Genomic DNA, 24,403 nt, shown 5'->3' with positions numbered 1-24,403 from the left:
ATAGCTAGGAGTCACTCAAAATGGGTAAATACCTATTCACTGGTTATTTTTCCCTTAGTTATTGAGTTCTGATATTATTTTATACCCTTCTTATTCTATGAAGTCATTCTTTCTTTTCAAAACCTAAAACTAATCCAAAATCATTATTGTTTCACTAACATTGACAACTTTATCTGATTGTGTATAGCTCACATACATTAACCAACAATTAATGAATCGAACATAATTACCCTCCAAATATATAATCATGAATGAAGGATGAAAAACCAAAAAAAGAGACAAAAGAATATACGTTCAAAGTATTGCACACAGTTTAGTGCACTACTGATATATGCTATTTTCTTATTAGATTAATTTGTTGATGAGACTATAATTTATGGACGACCTTTGAGCGACGCTAGACTGACCACCTAATAACTAGGACCAAATGAAGGTTATAAACCAGTGTGAGGATTTCGAATTATGATTTACAGTTGATGATTAAGGTTAAAAATTAGATTTCAGGCTTTCATCACGAACTGACATCAGCTATAATGCCAAACCTTTATTTAGCCAAATGGATGAATAAATTTTGCGCCAAAATCCAAGATCTGTTATCTTATATGCAATTGGTTCGTCCATAAATTATAGTCTCGCCAATTTATTTAACTGAAGACTCTAAACACAGTAGATAGATAAACGTAACATCTCATATGCAAATAGTATTGCCTACGGTGATTCCTTTTTTAGATTACTATAATATAAGTACAGAAGTTGTATTACATATAATTAATCCTAGTAATTATTAATTAAAGTAATAAGTGAAATAATAACTTACCCAAGTAGTAGTATGTTCATTATGATTAATGAAAATTTTCGACCACTTGCAGTTCTAGCTAATTCCCAACCTTCTGGAAGTGGTTCTTCACCTGGAGCAATATCTAAGCCTAAAACAATTTCACCAATTCGACGATTTCTATCTACATGATCTATACCTTGTTCATTAGGTGAAGATTCTATTCGTGAGGTAGGATTTGTTATTGTAATTGCTGAACTAGATGGATCTGTTAATTGAATGGTATTTGTGTCAGAATTTGATGAACTTGGTGGAATTAATTGACAATTTGAATCTAATAAGGAAGGAAAAAATTTGTACAAAGAAAATGTACCAACATGATGTAAGATAAAGTTTGAATTGTAATACATGAATGAATAATTATCAGTATTAGAATTTGCGAAGATTACAGAATTTTCACATTTGAATTCACGAGTCGATCTCAGCTATACCCCCAGTGAAAACTTGGAAACACAGCACAGTCGTTTCGTCCCGCGTGCGGGATCGTGGATACGCACTACTGAGTAACACGACCGTTCGGTGCTTCCAGATTTTGAATGGTAGTCTAGCTTAGATCGACACATGAATTTAACTGTGAGAATGAATAATTATTGACTATTTATTGGTTTAACGAGTTTTAGGATAATTCCTTCGGAAAGTAATTAGAAGTCAGAAGAATATTAAAACTGATTTGAATAATAAACGTTTTATAGAAAAAATCTCTGAAGAATTGCAGAAAACGATAGATTATACTTTAATTATCCTGATTGAATAATCATCGGATATGTTTTCCAGAAGCTTCCAAAGTATTGAAGCCATCAGGAACATCATATAAATGCTTTAACCTTCAAATAAAAATCTTTCTCAACACTTTATTAAAATATATGAACATAGGTACAAGAAGGCACCAAATAGATATGCGCCACATAAATCATTCGATTTGTGTGAGAGCTGTGATACTGCCTGGGTGCCCAAACTGAAGCAGGTCATTTTCTTGGGGGACCACACCCAGAGTCTTCAACGTAAAGGTCTAATCCACAAGACAGTGGAGCAACGTCATGAGATGCAGTTCCATGGCAGCCTGTGACCAACGATTGGTTCACACACCATTTGTTCCTTCAGGAACCTGTAGCCCATGTACACCATTAGTTTGGAATGAGGGTTTTCCAACTGCCCTAGATGTATCCTGTATATCCACCAACCCGGTTAAAACATCGGATATTCGCTTTTCGTCCCCTCGATTCTGTAAACAAAAGTAATGCCGAGAGAAGGCAATGAGTAGGACTTCCCTTGCAGTGGTCATGTGAGAGCATTTAGAGAGAGAGAGATCTGACTCTCTCCACTCTCGATCGTACCAAGGCATTTTGGGGCAGACACTTACTACCTTTTGCTTTTTTTTCTACGAAGTCCAAAAGAAAGAAAAGTGAATGGTTCTAGGGATTAGGAAGCAGTTAGGAAGTCAGTGTATTCAAGTATTCAAATAAACAAAATATATAGCTGATATAATCTTGTACAAATTTGTATTACTAAATTACATAATACCAATATCAACCAGCAGCTAAAAAACAAACAAACAAACAAGTCGTTCGTTAAATAAACGAACTAATTCTATCATTCATCATTTCATAAATGGAATACGTTTTCTTACTGTACATGTATATACACTTCCAAACATTCAACAACAATCAACATACGATATTATAAAATATAATCTTGTACTCTCATTAAAGCAATAACATCAAAGTTCTCAATAGTTTATAAAGCAACCCAGGTAAATTAAATCTGGTTTATAGCTTAATTGAATAATAAAAGAATATTAATCAGGAAGAAGCGCTGGAAGTGGATAGGATACACATTGAAGAAAGCTTCCAACTACGTCACAAGGCAAGTCCTCAAATGGAATTGTCAAGACTGAAGGAAAAGTGGAAGACCAAAGAACATTTTACGTTGAGAAATGTAGACAGATATGAGAAGAATGAACAACAATTGAATAGAACTAGAAAGGAAGGTACAATACAAAGTGAGTTGGAGAATGCTGGTCAGCAGCCTCTGCTCCATTGGGGGTAACAGGTGTAAGTAAGTAAGTAATTGTTTTCTCTTTCAAAGCGAAGTTATTCTAAAATACAGAATAGTGAGTAGAATAGATAATAGTCAGTTCAGTCAGTCAGTAACAAGGTTGAACTTCGTATTTACGTACATCAGTTCGAGTTGCCATACCACATTAGAACAGAGATGCAGTTGTTGATTCAAATCCCGTAGTGGTAGAGGTAGTAAGAGTATAAGCAGTAATCGGAAACATTAGGATTTGAAGATCATATTAGAATAGATAATATAATACACATAGTGAACCGTCCTTTTTGAACATGAGTAAGAATAGATTCTGATAATAGAGTAAAGATGTGAAATCGAGCAAACAAATTAAGACATGACATTAATTGGTGAAGTCATTGATTGTTGAAATATAGATCGTATCGATAGAAACAAACAAAGGTTCGCGTAAGAATCGATGTAAATGGTTATGAGACCGTTAGGTGACACGGTGCGTAAGTGTATTGTTATTATTAGTATAAATGGATTTGTGAAGATTGTAGAATTTTTATTATTTTTATCATGAACTGATCTTAGCTAAACCACCAATAAGAACCTGAACGTTAAGGACAGCCGATTGGTTCTAGCTTCAGACTTCTCAATACCAGTGAGTATCCACGATCTCGCATCCTAAAATCAAACCAATGACCTTCAATCTTGTACGTGGACGTTTAAACTCTAAACTAGTGAAATGGCTTTCAATGTAGCACATGTCAAACTATTTTTACTCAACGTTATTTCATAGTTTTTATCCTTGAATACTTAATTCTTACTTTCCAAACCATATTTTGTATTCACTTGGTGATGTTTTACTAGTAGCGAACGATACTGGGTTCGAGTCCCAGAGTGAACACAAACTCTGTGATGCAAGTACATCCAGCTGACGAGTCCCAAATAGGACGAAACGCGTGTCATGGATTCCACTGCTAGCCACTATCCATCTTTGCATATTTTGTATATTTAATTTCGTTTTAATTATCACTGATGTCACTTTGATTCTCTCGAGTTGTTTTTTTTTTTAAATTCATCTCTTGGAAAGCATAAAAACTAGGTTCAGTAGAGATTTCCATCAACTATGTTCAGTCAGCGAACGTCTCGATATATTGTAGGGCAAGGCTGAGTCATTCAAATTAATGACTACACTGTAACTTGATTGACAGAATTCGAGAAGTACTGAAGAACTAGAAAATTTACGATATTAAACACAACACTGTTGTAAATGCAATAATAAAAACTTGAATTAATGTGTATTTGTGTTTAGTAGTGTATTATTTTTGACTGACAAGGGTTACACACACATAGATATAAAATTAACCCTGAATGTTAATTAATAATTAAATGGTATTGATAAATTATGCTCAAAATAATAGCTCTGAATGATATAGAACAAATTAGCCTTCTATCATCTAATAACTGGATAATAACAAATATCAACACAAAACTATGTAAGTCAGTTAGCTACAATGTAATACCTGACACATATAGGCATCGGTCCAAGTTCCCATACTTCATTAGTACAACAAAATGACCACCAAATTCATAGAAGTAGTTACTTCAATGATAGTAATATATAAAAGATTATGTATAAGGATAGAATACAGGGAAAAAGAAGTAGTTCGTAGAAAGAAAGGTATGAAGTGATTTTAATCTCTTAGTTTAAGGGAAGACAAAGAATGTATACACCTACGCCATTGGGATCAACCCTGAAACATGTCACCAAGAGTCTCCAACTATTGGTTACGATAGTCACGCGGACCCCAATCAAGTAGTCTGTATCTACCAAAATATCTAAGACAAGAAGTTAATGACTTTATGGACTGATGCCACGTTTTGGTTTGGCCACCCCTAACTTTCTTCCAACCATCCCGAACACCGGTTAGCATTGCACGTCGTGTTAATCGGTGTTCAAGCATACGTAACACGTGGCCCAACCATCTCAGTTGATGAAGATTCACAACCTCATCAACTGATTTACCATCATTCCGTAATACCCTGAGTCTAGCCTCACTATTAATTACCCTGTGATCCCAGCAAAGTGGACAATATTTCTAAGGCATCTGTGGTCAAATACTAGTAGCTTACGAGTATCTTCTACTCTTAATGGCCACGTCTCGCAGCTGTAAACTAGAATAGAACGAACTGTTAAGCAGTATACTCGTCCCTTAATTCATATATGGGTATCTCACCTTCGCCATAGGTGAAGTAAGTTATTCAACATAGAAACAATAAAACGAAGATTTTTGGATATCGCATAAATATTATGATGTATTAAACTAATGAATAAGGAAGCGAATTGAATATGAATCACAAGTCAAAATAATAACCCTCTATTCCTGAACTATAGTTCAATAAACATTGTGATTCAGAAAATCCAAAAACGTCAATGTTATTATCGATTTTAGGCAATGAAATCAATCGATCAATCTCTATTAGTTACACATCCTCTAAAGTTATCAGTCAACATTTTTGGAAAAGCTAGACTGTGGTTAATTGGTTAAAAATCCCTAGTTGGTAAACCATATATCAATCATCATTAATAAATGATGAAATTAGTTTTAAGTAAGCGAGAAACAAAAAAAAACACAGAACTAATTTATCATGCGCTAAATCATTATCAACACGACGTGGTGTTGTTGTTTTGTTTTTATAATTTGTCTCTATAGAAATCAATGTTTATTTCATATTTCATTCACATTTCTTTCCAATAAGATAGATTTCATCATTTACTTAAGTCTAATAAACATGTTGACATTGAACATGTGGAAAATAATTCATGATGATGTACAAAATCATTGGATGAATATATTAGTGACTGATAATATGTTTATCTAGTCAGTTAGTGTTACAGATCAAATTCTATCGATTAAGTTACAATAATCATTAAATTCATCATACTGCTTAATATATATTGTATATATTATCCTCAATAAACATTTATCCTACCATGTAATGATTAGATTGGATGATAGCTAAAAATCGATACGATTGTTGAATAGCATTTTAGTATCAGAAGGCGTTTAGTGGATATTATAGTAATTTTTTTTAAATGGTTGAGATTATGAGTCAATTGAAGCTAGACCACCATGGAAAACCTGGAAGCACTGGATGGCCGTTTAGTCCTATTGTGGGATTCCTCAGAAATGCGCATCCAAGATCCCGCCCCCCACGAGATTCGAACCCAAGACTTATCAGTCTCGCACGAGAGCGCTTAACATCTAGACCATTGTGCCGACATCAAATGGTGTTAAAGTCTAACTTCAACTAATCCACGAAATTGAGCCACACATCCACCCTTGTCATCAGTGAGCTACTATCTCACAACAGACCCGGTTGATCTCCACTGGTCACTGCTTCCCACTAGAACTCCTGGATATACCTTTAGCATTTTGTTTAATTTTTAGTGCCCCAAATGCCCTGGTACGGCCGAGAGTGGGGAGAGTCCGCTCTCCCTCTCGAAATGCTCTCACACGGCCACGCGTATACAGCCTCTGCCAGGAAGTCCTACTCATTGCCTTCTCGTGGCATTACTGTTGTTTACGAAAATGAGAGGACGAAAAGCGAATGTCCGGCGCTTTAACCGGATTCAAAACCAATGGTGCACATGGGCTCCACGATCCTGTGGGAACAAATGGCGTATGAACCAATTGTTGGTCACCGGCTTCCATGGGACTGCATCTCCTTACGATGCTCCACTGCCTTGTGGATCAGACCTTCAGGTCGAAGGCTCGGGGTGTCGCCCCCTAAGAAAACCACCTGCTTCGGTTTGGGCACCCGGGCAGTATCACAGCCCTCACACATATCGAATGAGATTTGTGTGGCGCATATATATTTGGGGCCTCTTTGTACCATTATGTATGTGTTGAAATAAAATAAAATTAATTTTTAGACCATTGATTTGAATTTCTTATGATGTAAACAAATAAGAAGACGGGTGAAATGGAATTATTTGTTTTATTCTATGGAAGATAGAGATGACAACATTATTAAAGATGGTAGAAAAAATTAAACATAAACAATATGATTCAAGAAGACAAAAAACGAATTTGGAGAGCAAAAAGTATACGTAGCTTAAGATAGAGACTGAATACATCTGTCCCATTGCGACCAATTATAAGTCATTCTAGATATCTTCAACTAATGTCCATGATAATCTTACGGACTCCATTCAAATAGTCTACATATGTTTATACGTTCTAGTTTGATAAACAATGACTTCATGAATGGATTTCATAACTTAGTTTGGCCATTCCTAGTTTATTTTCTAGCCAATTCCTACAATAGCAAACATCTCGCTTAGAGCAATTAAAGAGAAAGGCAGATATATATATATCAGAAGGGGTTTTGTGGATATTATAGTAATTTTAATAGTTGAGATGATGAGTCAATTGAAGCTCACTAGTGACTGGCTTCAAGAGGTATATCATGGAGTTCTACTGAGAAGCAGTGACTAGTGGAGGTCAATCGGGTCTGTTGTGAGATAGTAGCTCACTGATGACAAGGGTGGATGTGTGGCTCAATTTCGTGGATTAGTTGAAGTTAGACATTAACACCGTTTGGTGCCGGCTCAGTGTTCTAGTGGTTAAGCGCGCTCGTGCGAGACTGATAAGTCTTGGGTTCGAATCTCGTGGGGGCGGGTTCGTGGATGCGCACTTCTGAGGAATACCACAATAGGACTAAACGACCGTCGAGTGCTTTCAGGTTTTCCATGGTGGTCTAGCTTCAATTGACTCATGATCTCAACTATTAAAATTAATATATCTAAATGACGGCCCAAAAGACTAGTAAAAGAGAGGAAAGAAGAATGAGAGAAATAAAACAAAGCGAAATAAGGTAACTTTACTATTGGTAAATAGAAACATATGTATGTATTTATAGATGCATTGGTAGACTTACTCAATAATTCTATTCTTCTCAATTTCCAAGCTAATAACAGTAAGTTGTAAGTCATACAAACAATTGCTATAGATAACTCAACAAGATTTACAGAATAATTTGAAAGTATATGTACAATAATCACTGATACCAACACAATAGGATGAAAATAATTTACCCCCCCCCCAAATGCCTCATTATTTTTGTTTATTCATGATGCAACTGAATTTACTTGATTCGATGACTTATTCATACAAGCTATACACTTATATTTGTTATATATGTTCTTATATATTACGCATATCATAAGCCAGAATTAGGTTGAATGTAGAATAAAGGAAGACTTAAGACAACTGACTTAGAGAACTACTACAACCATCATCAAAAAGGTACATGTATTTATAAACAATTGTCTACACAAGATACTCAATATCCGTTGACCGGATACGATCATCAACAGCCTACTGTGGGAGAGAACAAACCCGATTCTAGTCGAAGAGGAAATTAGGAAAAGACAATGGAAGTGAATGGGACATATTGAGGAAATCATCAAACTGTATCATGAAGCAAGTGCTAACGTGGAATTCTGAAGGGAGGAGGAAGAGAGGAAGATCAAAGAACAAACTGCGTTGGGAATAGGAAGCAGATATCAAAAGGATGAATAGTAACTGGAAACAACCGGAAAGGATTACCCAGGACAGAGTTGGATGGAGAATGCTAGTGGGCGGCCTATGCTCCTCCATGAGGGATAACAGGTGTGAGTAGTAAGTAAGTATGACAACCTATTAAGTTAAAAATAATTACACAATACTAGTTACTATTCCTTACTGGAATAGTACACAGGCTTGAAAAGTTAGTCAATTAGTCGTAATCAACGTAGAAACACATATGTGCATTAGACATCAGTTGCCATAACACATTAGAACGACGAGATGAAATGAAAAAGATGAATAACTAAAAAGTCAAAATAATGCATTAACAATAACAATGAGAAAGGCTAAGCGCTAAGAATACGGTTCGATAAGGTTAAATGAAGTGATATGTATGAAGGAATATTAGAACTCAAAACAGAATAAGTATATATGTATAAGAAAAACATATGACTCTTAAGCATAGATACACTATGATAGTTTTGCTCTCTGAGCTGGATAGTTTCGGTCGTGGAGTTTTGATCGTTCTTCTGAACGACATCATCAACACAAACTTCAAATAGATAAATTTGATAAAAATAGATATGTACTCTTTTTTCAGTCAGCCAGTCAGTCAGTAACAACGTAGAACTTCGTACGTACGTACATCAGTTCGAGTTGCCACACCACATTAGCACACACATGCAGTGGTTGATTCAAGTCCCGTAGTGGTAGAGGTAATAAGAGTATAAGCATTAATCAGGAAAATTAGGGGTTGGAGATGTTATTTAAAGAGTATAGTATAGTGAAATAAATTTGGGAAGAGAAAAAAAAGACAAGGAGGAATAAGGATATCAAAATTTGGGAGAACACAAAGAGTGTATGCACCTGCACCATTGCAAACGATTTTGAGCCATGTCATTCAGGGTCTCTAACCATCGGTTGCTATCATCTCGCGGTCCCCAACCAGGTAGTTTACACCTAACAACATGACTCAGTCCACTTGTCAGTGACTTCATGGACTTGTGCTCTTTTTTAAATGATGAATAACTTTCACATCCGAACATAAACATACACACACAAAGACAAATGCATTCAATGGTTGTTTAAAACAAATAATGTCGAAAACAACATGGTGTGATAAGAAACAACAACAACAACAACAAAAAGATTATGTATCCACATTAGTCAATATTCAAGATACATCGAGTATCAAAGATTTTCTGGCATTTTCTCGTTTATTTATTGAATGAGTACTGTACTGTACAAGTGTAATTTTCATTGAGGATTTCATTCTAAGTTCTAAATTCAATTTCATTCGATTTTATCCTCTGACATGTTGAAATAGACTGTACTGACATGTTCACAGGAGACAATAAAACTCTTACCCATTAAATAAACAGAGAAACACTATAAAATCCAAGATAATCATCATTAAACAACAGTAAAATTCTATTACTTACCATGTGGCAGAGGCTGAAGATATATTCAACATTCAAATAGGAACATTATTTTATGAAGAGGGAAAAGAAATAAAAAAAGGTAGAGTTTTTACTAACATATATACATATAGAAGTGATATCTATAATACAAAGCAAAATATATGCGGCGATAATATACCGCCGAGTCAATGATGGAGGTGTACACCACTTCAAGGTCATGGTACAATTGGCAAAAAAGAGGTGTTGGAAATAGGAATCAGGTTATCGAATTAAAATTCTCACTACGAAATAACATCAGCTATGATGCCAGGTTTGTAAAAGGCATTTTCAAAGTGCCTAGTCTAAGTATCATATATCTCATGATCGGCTTAATAGGGTAAGGTCTCTAGATTGTTTGGCAGTATACTTCAGTTTTATCCTTTTCGTTTAAGAAACGATTTTGTGCTAAGAAGAGATCAAGTTATCTAGCTTTTTGCTACTATGTATCAGTTTAGGAATGATGACATTCTCCTAATTCATATTTTCACAATAACATTCACAGTTACTTGATTGCTCCAAGGTCATTGTATACTAATATAAAAAACAGAGTTGTTCCTTTCCAGCTTTCTTAACTTCTGTACGGAATTCAAAGTAATCTCGAAACCACCGTTTTCTCTATATCATATTAGCGTGTGAACTACTAAAGTTGAAGTATTGTCTGACAAATATCCAGTCTTTTAAAGTTCCCAGACGGAGAATGCTCAATAGTTTGTAAATAGGATTTACCGTACATCAATCGAAAACCCAATAACCATAACTGTTTTCGTCGAGGTTTAACAAAAACAATATATAAAAAGAGATAGGTAGTAAAGTTAATTTCCTCTGAATGAGAAATGTTACTTCAGAATTAGTTTGTGTCATTGCATTAATCAGTGATAACGAGTGAAGTAGCTGGACGCATCAAACGCTTTACTCGTTTTTAGATTCTTGTCATCACTGATGAAATAACGGCAAGGACTAAGAAGGCTCGATTAGCATTTGACAACTTACTTCACTTGTGGCGTGGGCACGTTATCCGTCTTCCGATACAAGGGAAAGTTTACTGCGTATGGTTTGCACCGTTCTACTTTATGGGCATGAAACATGGCTAGTAAGAACAACACATTCCTAGGTTACTGGCATCACACGTGTTTTTTAAGCATTGCTAGTGTATTTTGGGACTACAGAGTAATAAATGACTGAATTAGGAATACGTCACAAGGTAAGAATGACAAATCTACTTATGAGATAGTAAATCTCTGACAACCGAGGCGCTTGAGACGCGTGTTACGTATCTCTATCCACAGCCTACCTCGATGAGCGATGTTGTCTGGTGCAGGAGTAGGCTAGAAGAAATCTATGGGCAGCCAAACCAAGACATGGCATCAGTCCATAAAGTCATCGATAATCGGATTAAGCCATGTTAATAGATATAGATTATCACCTGGTTGGGATCTGCATGATTATCATAACCATAGGTTGGAGACCTTGAAAGACATTGTTCAAAATCATTCTCAATGGTGCAGATGAATCCATTCTTTGACTTTCCCCAAATTCTGAGCTTCTGAATTTCTCATAACTATTTTCTGTTTTTATTTCACTAATTTATATTTTTTAATAGTACCTTGAATACTTGGTCTTCTCTACCACCACTGATGCTGTTACTACCTTAATTATTCTTTGTGTTAACGAGGTATTGCAGCTTCAACCGATGTTCATACATACAAGATTCACTTTATAACTGACTAAATTAACCAAAGGTATGTGGAGAAAGGTTGGAACAACTGATCACCAACATACACACTCTCAAATGCCCTGGTACAGCTGAGGGTGGGGAGAGTTAGCTCTCCCTCTACAAATGCTCTCAGATGGCCACATATATACAGCCACTGACAAGGAAATCCTACTCATTGACTTCTCGCAAAGGGAGTGTTGCTTAAGGAATGGACAGGACGAAAAGCGAATGTCCGTTGCTTTAACCGGGTTGGTGGATATAGAGTCCACCTAGGGGAGTTGGAAAACCCTCATTCCAAATCAATGGTGCACATAGGCTACAGGATGCTGAAGGAATAAATGAAGTACGAACCTACTGTTGGCCACCGGTTACCATGGGATTGCATCTCCTGACATCGCTCCATTGTCTTGTGAATTAGACTTTTTCGTCGAAGGTTCAAGGTGTGGCCTCCTAAGAAAACCACCTGCTTCGGTTTGGGCACCTGGGTAGTATCATAACCTACACACAAATCACGTGACTTCTGTAGTACATATGTGATTCGATGCTTATTTGTACCAATATTTATATGTTCATAGAAAATAAATACATACCAATTGAATAAAAAACTGAATTGTTTAACAACTGAGCAAAAAAACTTAAGGACTATTAGAATGATAAAATATTTATAGATAAACGTTTGAAGAATAAGTAATAAGTTCAAAAGGTAATAAAAATTGATTTTCTTTTTCTTATGATAAACTTAATTGATTATAAGTATTATATATATGGTCAGACACTATTAGCAACAACCTACTGTGGGAAAGAACAAACCAGATCCCAGCGATGAAAGAAATCAGGAAGAAGCGTTGGAAATGGATAGGACACATATTGAGGAAAGCACCCAACTGCGTCACAAGACAAGCCTTCACATGGAATCCTCAAGGCCAAAGGAGAAAAGGAAGACCAAAGAGCACAATACGCCGGGAAATGGAGATAGACATGAATAAAATGAACAACAATTCGATAGAACTAGAAAAGAAGGCTCAGGATAGAGTGGGTTGGAGGAGAATGCTGGTCGGCAGCCTATGCTTCATTAAGAGTAACAGGCGTAAGTAAAGTAAGTAATTATGATACAAATTTGTATATTCTCTCCTCTATTATATAACTAATCAGTATTGAAATCATCCTCAGTTAAATATGCAACAACAACAAAAAACAGACACAAAAGTAATAATAACAGTCTGTAAAAGAAAAAAATGATGTAATAATATGCCATTACCTTTATATAATAAATATACACTTTTATCAGACTGATAAATTACGTTGGATACTAAGAAAAGAAGGATATTTTTTGAAAAAAAATATGCCTGGGTGTATACACTTTCACACCCACCCACCCACACACACACAAACACTATAAACTTGCATGAACATAGAAGAAATAAGAAAAAAATCGAAATTTATCCTCTTAGTAATAATAATAATATAAACAGTGAACATGTGATAATTTGTGTATATACTCTATCTTTTGTATATGTAATTTAACAGGTTGTAACACACTGGAAACTAACCAAGTTAAATATATATATAATATACCCTTGTGGGCCAGGATAATTTTACATTGGTTTTCAGGAGAATCAGACACCACACAGACTTTCACGTGACAACTCAAACAGTACAACTCAATCCCGCTTAACAGGAGAGCCAGACACTGCCCAGGCTTAAATTTCATAAACCAAGCAGTGCAGCTCAATCCTGTTTCACAGGAGAACCAGACACCATATAGGCTTTAACGCTACAATCTAAATAGTACAGCTCAATCCTGTGGCGCAACCACACAGGTACCAAATACCCTGGTGGACCAATATATATATATATATATATATATATATATATATATATATATATATATATATATATATAAATTAATTCCTAGCTTTAGACTCTATATATATTTAAAACTATTCATGTATCGATGGCAAACTGATTGATTTGTTTGTAAATCTCTATCGAACAAAGTACTTAGGACATATTACTTAACCACCGACTACCTTGATAGATGATATTTATTGGAGTAGAAGTAGGTTTGTAGAAAGATAACAACCGCCAGATCAAGAGGTGTGATTAATCTATGACGTTATTGACTGTTGGATTGATTCATATTGGTAGGTAGACTACCTAGTTGGGATTTAATCAACTATTGTAACCAATGATTGGAGATGTTAGATAATATAGTTCAGAATCGGCCACAACGATATTAATAAATTCATTCCTCTATATATCAATTCCAAGCATAATTTTATACCCTTGTCTTGATTTCATCTTTTCGAGCCGTATTTTCACTGTTCAGTCAATCAGTCAGTCAGCTACAACGTAAGACCAGGCACATATGTGAATTGGTCCAAGTTGCCATACCTCATTAACACAACAAGATGGACACCGGATTCATAAAAGTAGTTAATTCAGTGGTGGTAATATATAAAAGAAAGATTGCACATAAGGATATAGTCTCTATCATTAGTATAAGTTATCCATTTTGTTAATTTCAACTCATCGTGTTAATATGATAATGGAAACTAGGTCTAGTGGACATTTGTACCAGGTTTTATGTTGATTACAATTGACTATGATTGGCATATCGATATTTAACTTGCAAACTATTCCTATTGGTAGAATATATACAATAATTTGGAATTGATAAAGATTTCCATCTTAATTGGGTGTTTCCGATGACTGAGGATTTGATTTCCAGAACGTTAATGAAAGTTCAGACAAAAAAATACCATTAAAATATATATAACAATCATTGACTCAAGAGTACTTAGTTTAATAAAAAAAATTATCAAGCCTCATTTTAAGTAAATAGATAGATCATGTGTAGATTTGCCTCGATATATCCAATATAATACAAACCGATATAGAATAGATGAAGTGTGGCTAGCGTTGGAATCCAGGACACGCATTTGCTGATGACTCCCAAGCAAGAAAAAAAAGTGCATCCTGATTCCCACTACTAGCCACATTCCATCGATCATCTAACAATGAAGTATTTCAATAATCTCGTATATTCTTCTTATCACATAATAGAATTTATAATTTGTAATTAACTTATTCACCAGGTACTTGGGTATGAACCACACTCTAAGTATTTGAAGGCTAATAACACTAACCGATCACCTAGACTGAAGTAGATAGAGCAAGAGGTTCTAACCAAAGATTTTGTAACTGAAAGTTAGACCCTATAACCATTACTAAGCGATTGATTATGAACTATCTTATATTACGTTATTTCAATCTACCAATTATTTGTAGAAATATAAGTGAATAACCCTAAAAATTACTATTGAAGTTCACCAACGAAAAGGATTAAACATTAATAAAGAACATTGAAGGAACTTTACTAGAAAAGAGAACAATTTCATAGACGTCTGTGAATAAGATCATAAAAAAAGAAATAGGCGAGAAAAAAGAGGGAGAAAAATCCATTTCTTTTTTGTTGCGTTTACTGTCACACCTTTATTTTTTTTTGGTAAACAAAGAAAACTGTTTCAATTATATAAACATCTATTTGGATAGGACAAAGTGTGAACTTTTTTTTTCATATGAAGAGTGAATTTCATATTTAAATAAATATCACTTCAGTTGCTTAGATGCACAAATAGTAGAGAGTTGGGTTTGTCAGTAAGAAACTCTAGAACAGAGGTTTCGCACTACTTCGCACTCATCAATCAAGTACACCTAGAATCTTGAAAGAACCAATGCACCTGTATTACACCTAGCATTCCAATCTCAGATGTGACCACTGAGATATGCAGCCTACATATCGCAGAGATTGTGAATCTGATTGAAGTTTATAGAAAAAAAAATGTTTTTCTTCACCTACAGATTTATTTAAGTAATACGGATAAATTAAGTGGATTAGGTGAATCGCTAAAAAAAATTGGTTCCATTCTTCACCTAGAAAGAGGTCGGAATAAGAAAAAGTGTAGGATGGTCAAGACTATGTGATAGAAGAATCCTATGAACCGTAGCAGTATGAAAATGGATGTATAGAGAATATGAGATTTAAAAAATCGATTACTGAGTCACAGAAGTAGAGAAGTATGTGCAAAAGGAAACAATCGGCTTCGTAAAGTGAAACGTATCTACCATATCGAAGAATTCGACCAATCAAATTTGATCACTGCTGAGAACTGCTAAACTACAGGTGATATTGGTTAGTAAAAATAGTAAAGTAGTACAAATCTTAAGCTTCTAATGAGGAGGATCTATGACACTGACTTTTGATAGCTAACGCAACCAACTTCCAATCCTGACAAGTAGTTGCAAATTTAAAACCCTTCCCATTTACTTCGATATTTGTAGTCGGATGGGAGAATATATGTATGGTTACTGATAAATGTTTGTAGTTTACACAGTTGTCAATTTTTTCAACTCACCTAACCTAATTTAATATATATAAGCAGTTGGGTACTTACTTAGTTCTCATTACAAAACAAATAATTTGAAGCCTGTTACATGAACATGTATTGTAGAATGGTAGTTCGCTCAGTGGTTTAGGCATTCAGCTTTCGTTCATCAGGCCTTAGAGGTTCCAACACTACCCCTACCCTACCGGCTTCCATTTGATCAAATGTGTGTATCATAGCCAAGTAAATAAGCCTGTAGAACGTCGTAATTTAATATCAGTCAATTACTGAATTGCCAGAAGCTACGAACATGGTGAAATTATCTTTAACAGTTAATGTTCTCGTATACACATATAAGTTGAATGTTTAAATCCAATCACAATGAATTCGTATCATTTAGCTCGATGACCTCGCAATCGATCGATTTCGATCAATATTGGAAGAACGAGATACGAATTATACAATGGGTTTACGATCATGTGATTGATCTGTTGTGTGTATGTAAGGGAGTATGTACATATTTAGCAAAATGATCACTCTGTACACATGGTGTTATAAATTGTCAGTCAGAATTTATATAATATGCAGTGTTTAAATTGGAAACAAATGAATAAATACACTTGTCATTATTTTGTATCTTATTCATAGAATGAATAAAATAGAAATTTTAAATTTTAACTGCGACTGACAATCCCCTACGAGAGAGATGGGAATAATGAGTGGGTCTCTTTACAAAGATGAATATCATCTCAGCGAATGCCATATCTTGGATTGATTGTCGATCTTGGGAGGAGGGATGAGAAAAACGGAGAGGTGGTCAGTTTATGACATGGTACTGTGGTATGAAAGAAAGCTATGTAGGACTGGCATTTGGCATTTCATCATGACTCCCTGGCTGGGATCCTAGAGACAGTGGAACTTGATGGTTTAAGCCGTTATCAGACATGGGTCAGAACAGAAGCCAAAGGCGATCGTGGTGTAGCTTTCATTTACATTCTACATAAACATGAAAAGGAACTCACTCTACTGAACTACTTCAATTACATATTAATCTCGTTTACTTAATTTTATTCATCGATCTGTTTTTCTTTATTATACTTCTATCTCCTGCCCAGGACAGGGTTGGATGGAGAATGCTGGTGAGCGGTCTATGCTCCTTCACGAGGAGTAACAGGTGTAAGTAAGTAAGCAAGTAACTTCTATCTCCATCTGTTCACAATCATATTTTCTTATTTGTGTGGTACGCATTTATTTTGGTGCCCAGTTGTACTTGATTACTTATGTATATTAAATAAATAAATAGAAGTAAAAAGACCGTTGTATATCTTGTAATCTAATTCGTTTTATCTTACGGTAATTGTTAATAACGAACGATCATGTTCATTTTAATAGGAATAGTATTCTTCAACAATAATCCCCAAACGATGGATTTTCAAAGGAAGGAAGGTAGACAAATTTAGTTTTAAATATTAAGAAGCGGAGACTACTATGACTCAGAAATCTAAAAAATAACGCGCTGGTAGTGTTTGAGGTATTATATGTATTAGGTTTCAAGTCTAAGTAGGTATATGAACACTGTGAGATAGGTGATACAACATCTCATTATTTGACAGATTTTAAATAAAACCAGATGAATATCCTGTATTCTACTGTTCGCAATCCACTATATAATATACTATGTAAGGTAAAATGGACTTCATTAACTGAAAGGAATTTATCTTTGTTGTATTATTAAGTGAACTATTATTTTATTGGAATTATAAACCGATCTAAGTAAGACAATCGTTAAAAACCTGGAAGCACTGGACAGTCGGTTTGTCCTAATATGAGACTCCTCAATACTGCACACCCGCGATCACTCAACCGGTAATCGGACACAAGACGTTCGATCTCGTGTGCGAACGCTTAATCTCTAAACCACTGGGCTGGCATTCAATGGTGTGCAAGCCTAACTTATATCAATCCATGATATTGTGCAACCATCTTTCACCAAACCTGACATTGTTGAACTCCACTAGTCACGGCTTTTTTCCATTAGGACTCCAGAAGCTTTCGAAGCTAGCCACTAGTGAGTAAATGATAATTATTAGTATAGGGCTCAGCAAATAGTTGAGTTTTAGTGAATGCCGACTCAGTGATCTAGTGGTTAAGTGTTCGTGCACGAAACCGCACATCTTGGGTTCGACTGACAGTTTTTGGATCGTGGATGTTCACTTCTGAGGAGTCCCACACTAGGAAATAAACAGCTATCAAGTGTCTTCAGGTTCATAATATTTGTGACCTCAATAAAACTCAACTATTCCAACAACTGTAGACTATTATTGCTTGAAACGAATAATATTTTCACCCATTGAAGCAAACATCCCATTTCTTAGTTTTTTTTTTAACTATGTACTATTACTTCATTGTGTGTGGGGCATTTTTTATTGTGGTCTTTGTGTTTGAATCTTTAATATAGTATGACTAAATAGTGTGGGTTAAAAACCGGTTCAATGACGAGACTATAATTTGTGGACAAACTAATCAGATTTAAGATAGCAGGTCTTGGATTTTGGCGAGCTGTTCACTCGTCCATATGGTTAAATAGCATTTTGTCACTGTAGCTTATGTCAGTTCGTGATGAAAATCCTAACCCTGACGTCCTAATATAAATCCTAATCTTAATTCCACACGCTTATTTATAGCCCTCCTTTAACCCTAGTAAGTAGGTAGGCATCCCCAAGGTCACTTAAGCATCGTTCAAAGGTTATCCATAAATTTTAGCCTCACTATAAGTGTCTCTCAAGGATGAATCCCAAGAACTTGCATTTGATAAAAAAATTACATCTTTAAGAAAATTCCATGGACGTTTTTGTCAGAATTATAAATGACTTACGGCATCCAAACTGACTGGAAGATGAGATAGAGTATCTTCAAAGCTAACTTGCCTACGTCGTAAATACATTGTCTGCGCAGCACGTACATCATCGATGCCGTTTTGAACATTATTATTTGAACGAGCTGCTACCCCCGCCACCGACGACGTAATACCACTACTACCTTTTGCACGTAATCTCTCGGATATCGTTAAACTACGTCGTGTATGACGAGGATTAGAACGTGAGGATCTACCATCACCACTGCCATTGACGCCAACGCCAGTAGGTAATTGAGACCTAGAATTTGTGATTCTTTCATTTAATACAGATTGTTCATCAGGTGATTGATTTTCTTGATTTTCATCAGTTGGACAAATCGGTGGATCAAATTCAACGTGAAAATTACTTTCTGTCTCATCACCTTCATCATTAACTATCCCCAGTTCTCCTTCTACGGAATTATTAGCAAAAATGAGAGGGAAATGATAAACACGATGATTAATTTGCAGAAAAAAAAGACAATACCACGCTATATACGATGATAATCATTTTGATTATACCCATTGGGTTCATATGAAACATACCTTTTCATGGTGTCAGTCAGATGCAACATAGAACTTGGTAAGTATGTACATCGGTTCAAATCCCTATACACTATTAGTAGACAGAGATTTAATTGTTAAGCCAAATCACAGAGTAGTAGAGATAGTAATGGTATCAGTGGCAACAGAAGGGATTGGACATTGAAGATACAATTCGAGAAGATATAAGTTATTGAAATAATTAGAAATAGATTTATAAGAAATTTACAAACTTACGATTTAAAAGAAAACAAAGAAGGAACAGGCCTGTACCATTGCGAACGATTTTGAGAAATCTCGACCAAAGTCTCTAACCACTGATTACTACAACCAAACGGACTCCAAACAAGTGGTCTGCACCTACTCACATAATTCAATCTAATGGACAATGTCTTGGATTAGTCGCTCCTAGCTTTCTTTCAATTTAATTCTACACTAGCCATCATCACTCATCAAGGTAGTCAATTCATGATCATACGTAAAACGTGTCCTAACAATCTCAGTTGATGAGAATCCACTAACTCATCACTCGACATTTTAAGAATGAGCCTTACTACTATTATTCTTATTTCAGTTCAATAATATTATATCTTTCTTTGGATAGAATGTACATATATCTTGATGCTTTTGTTTATCGAGTATTCCCTTTTGTATTAATGTTACAGGAATATAAAATGAAAATGTCCTTAATTTTAAACATGATGGGAAGAATTTTGATCATATTTCTTATTCAGGGAAATAAACAGAACATTTTTTGATCATTTCCCTGAAAAAAAAGCTTGAACTAGTTCCCCAAGTAAAACACTGGAGTTATTTAAACTCTCATCGTGGGAATCTGTAACAAAATTTGGAGATTCTATACTTGATTGCTTGTTTGGTACTTGACAACGCAGTGTACATTGCTCACTTCATTCTCTCGTTTAAAACTAAATAAATGATACACGTTGTTAACAAGTGTTAAACTATATGTAGAAAGAAAGTTAAATTTAAGGTTGTTTGTCGGTCATCTATTTAACCAGGAAGCCCCTGAATGCCCTGATACGGCCGAGAGTGGGGATAGTCCGCCCCCCTTCTTGAACTGCTCTCACATGGCCACACGTATATAGCCTCCGCCAGGAAAGTCTTACTCACTGCCTTATCGCACCACGGGTGTTGTTCACGAAATTAACAGGACGAAAAGCGAATGGCATGTTCTTTAACCGAGTTGGTGGACATGAAGATTCCACCTAGGGAAGTTGGAAAACCCTCATTCCAAACCAATGGTGCACATGGGCTCCAGTATTCTGGAGGAACAAATGGCGTATGAACCAATCGTTGGTCACCGGCTACCATGGGACTGCATCTCCTTACGTTGTTCCACTGTCTTGTGGATCAGACCTTCAGGTCGAAGGCTCGGGGGGTGGCCCCCTAAGAAAACCACCTGCTTCGGTTTGGGCACCCGGGCAGTATCACAGCCCTCACACATATCGAATGAGATTTGTGTGGCGCATATGTATTTGGTGCCTCCTTGTACCAATATCTATGTGTTAAAATAAATAAATCCAACATGGAAATATAGATCAGAATTCGTTTGTCGTTTCTATATCGAATACGAAAATCTACTTTGCAAAACAATGCCAAGTAGAGTATGTTGTACCTGACATGAAAACATTGGTACACAAGCTAGCAGAAACAAACTTTATGGATTTTTAGGCAGAGTTGGATAGTGGCTGCCGATAAAATCCAGGACACGCATTTCGTCTTATTCCGGAACCATCGGCTTCATGTACCTGCGATCGAGTGCTAATGTTCGGTCCGGAACTCGATTCTAGCGCCTTTCGTTTTAAATGCCCAACACGTTAATTGGATTTAATGGTCAAGTTAATAAAGCGTTGGTGTTTAAAGAAAAAGGTACTGGAACCGAGTTTCAGGGTGAAAATCAACACTCTGAAATTCGTCTTGAAATAATTTTACCTTGCTATGCTAATTTGGTTTGATAACTTGAACCGATGGACATATGTCAGCTGCCACGTTGCACATGACTGACTAACTGATTTTAAACACAAATTTATGCGTGATCGCTTCAAAATTCATGCGTTCTTTTTCCCCTCAACATACTTAACGATTAAAAAAGGTCAAAATAATAGAGACAATAATGATCGATACGATTATTGTTATTATTATTACTATACCTACCCTCACTTGATGGTTCGATAGCATCGTTGAATGTAACAGGACTAGCAGCAGTAGAGTGTTGAGGTGATGTCTGAGATCGAGATCCCTTTTATACATAGTAAGCAAAAAAATCCGAAGGGGACAAAAAACAGAATAAAATCACACGTGTACACATGTTTATGAATGTTTGATAAATACAAATCAGTCTCACAAATAGCTATCATCTAAAGGCGATAAGTTATTCTCGAAAACGGGCAACTAGTAGTTGGTTTAACACATATATACACAAACAAACTCTGATGTGAATATAACCACCAGACATCAACAAGCTATTCACCAGTTTCTGATATGATATTTGTAAAACACTCTCAAAAACTTAGTACGTTCAATAAATTATAGGTGTCAAATTAGAAATAATGAATTTTTATATTTAAAAAGAGGCACTAAAACAATTTTAGTAAAGCTGAGAGTGTAGTCTGACATATACAAATTGTGATTAATCACATTTGATATTTTACTCAGCTAAAAGTATTTAACTAGATAGCATGAACTTAAACCACGAGTCAACAAACAACCGTCTTTATACCATTTTTGTAGGTAGTGGTTGTGATAATCAAACGGATTCCAAACAAGTGGTCTGGACCTATTTATATAACTCAGCCTAACGGTCAATCTCTTTATAGACTGATACTACGCCTTGGTTTAGCCGTTCCTAGCTTTCTTTCAATCTAGTCCTACTCCGGCCGTCATCACTACCTCGTCAAACGATTCGTCATATCCAACAAAGTAATCTGGGTCTAACCTAAGAATCTCTTACTCGACTGTCCCAAAATATACAAGCAACGGTCCAAAGACACGTATGATTGAATACTAGTAACCTAAGAATATCCTGTTTGTAAAGGTCACGTTTCACAGACGCAAAGTAGGACAAAGAGATATGTTACACAGTAACCTCGTCTTCTAATTGGCAGATGGATGTCCTGCCATGAAGCAAATTAGCAAATACCAACAGGACCTTCAGAATTCATGCCGATATTTCATCAGAAACCAACTCACCAAGGCTCATGAAACTTCTAAGATAAGTAAAATGTTATACATGCTTAACTACATCACTTATCAATAGTTGAGAGAGACCAGTTCTAAAGCAACATTTTGTATATAAGGGAAGAAAATCAGTTAAGTATTAAATATTGAAATTATGGTAATGAATAATTTTGATTGTACACGAATACAAACATATAATATGAAAATTATTACCTCAGATAAAGGATGATACCAAGTAGTTCTATGATTTTGATGATCAACATAATAAACACGACCATTTGCATCAGTTCGTTGCTCCCATCCATGTGGTAATTGACTATATTACATAATATATATATAAAACCAATTAGGAAAACAAAGTAATTTTTTAGAAAAAAACATAATTAATGAAACTTAAATAACAATTAATCAGTTAGTCATTAAACTACATTATTCATAGTTTATACACTTGACTTCCAGTGTTACATCATTTTGCCCCCAAACGTCTTCGGTACGGTCGACAGTGGGGAGAGTCAGCTCTCCCTCTCCAAATGCTCTCAAGTGGCCACGTGCATACGACCACTGCCACGAAAGTCCTATACACTAATTTCTCGCGTCAGAGGTGTTGTTTACGAAATTGAGAGGACGGAAAGCGAATGTCCGGTGCTTCAGCCTGGTTAGTAGATACGGAGGATCCGGCTAGGGTAGTTGGAAAACCATCATTCCAAACCAATGGTGTACATGGGCTCCTGGATCCTAAAGAAACAAATGGCATATGAACCTATTGTTGGTTACTGGCTACCATGGGACTGCATCTCCTTACGTCGCTCCACTGCCTTGTGGATTAGACCTTTATATCAAAGGCTCCGGGTGTGACCCCCTAAAAAATGACCTGTTTCGGTCTGGGCACCCGGGCAATATCATAACCTACACATAAATCAATTGACTTGTCCAACTACTTCTTTAATCTTGACCAACTTCTGGCCTCATTAATTAATAATCACTCTTGTGATTTGTTGACATAATTCGATTCATATTCATTTTCATAGCTTAAACTTATCTTACTCAACCATATCATTATTATTACTATAACACATGAGAAATTTATTCAGCATCTACCTCTATTTACTTATTCATACATGATTCACGTTTATTCTACATATTACGTGATTTCTGAATGGTAATTGTATTATTATCTCTCTCACCTCATGTTAACCATATTTATCTCACAAATTCACTTGACATATAAACTTATTCCAAGTCAACACTTGATATTAATGATCCCAAAATTAACGATTTGATGATTACTTAAACGATGTATTATGCCTTAAACCTGACAAATTCTCTGGATATATAATTGTAAAATCTGGAGAGAATTTATTAAAAATATTATTCGTTCATATATGTTTTCACAAAGCAAGTTCTCATCACTTGAAATCCTCAAGGTCAAAGGAGAAGAGGAAGACCAAAGAACACATTAGAGACAGACATGAGAACAATGAACAACAATTAGACAGAACTAGAAAGGAAGGCCCAGGACAGAGTTTGTTGGAGAATGCTGGTCGGCAGCCTCTGCTCCATTGGGGGTAACAGGCACAAGTAAGCAAAAATATATCTGTGTTCTAATATGATGGGAATTCTTCAGCGAATTCAAGATAAACTTATTGAAGTTGATATATATATATATATATATATATATATATATATATATATTGGTTGACCCACAGTGGTTTGGGACGAATATGTTATTCAACATCAAGTTAATATGAGGAAGTGATAATAGTAATAGTATCTGTTGCAG

At 35.5% G+C, this 24,403-nt stretch overlaps 1 protein-coding gene across 2 annotated transcripts in view; it reads right to left on the bottom strand.

Moving 5' to 3' along the window:
- The window catches only part of NEDD4L_1 (neural precursor cell expressed, developmentally down-regulated), a 56,309-nt gene that overhangs the window by 26,578 nt on the left and 5,328 nt on the right, over nucleotides 1-24,403 (bottom strand). Inside the window, exons 8-9 of one of the 2 annotated variants that reach the window (XM_051217802.1) lie at nucleotides 18,862-22,939; nucleotides 818-1,109 (exon numbers count right to left, since the gene is read on the bottom strand). In XM_051217802.1, the coding sequence (XP_051064225.1) occupies nucleotides 22,756-22,939 (184 nt within the window). In that variant the 3' untranslated portion in view covers nucleotides 818-1,109; nucleotides 18,862-22,755. Of the gene's footprint in view, nucleotides 1-817; nucleotides 1,110-18,861; nucleotides 22,940-24,403 lie in introns of those variants that run through there. The other variant, XM_051217803.1, reaches the window with a different exon arrangement.

This window comes from Schistosoma haematobium, chromosome 7, assembly GCF_000699445.3.
Source record: "Schistosoma haematobium chromosome 7, whole genome shotgun sequence".
NCBI lineage: Eukaryota > Metazoa > Platyhelminthes > Trematoda > Strigeidida > Schistosomatidae > Schistosoma > Schistosoma haematobium.
Note: the sequence above shows the minus strand (reverse complement) of the source record. Positions and strands in the feature narration are given on the sequence as shown.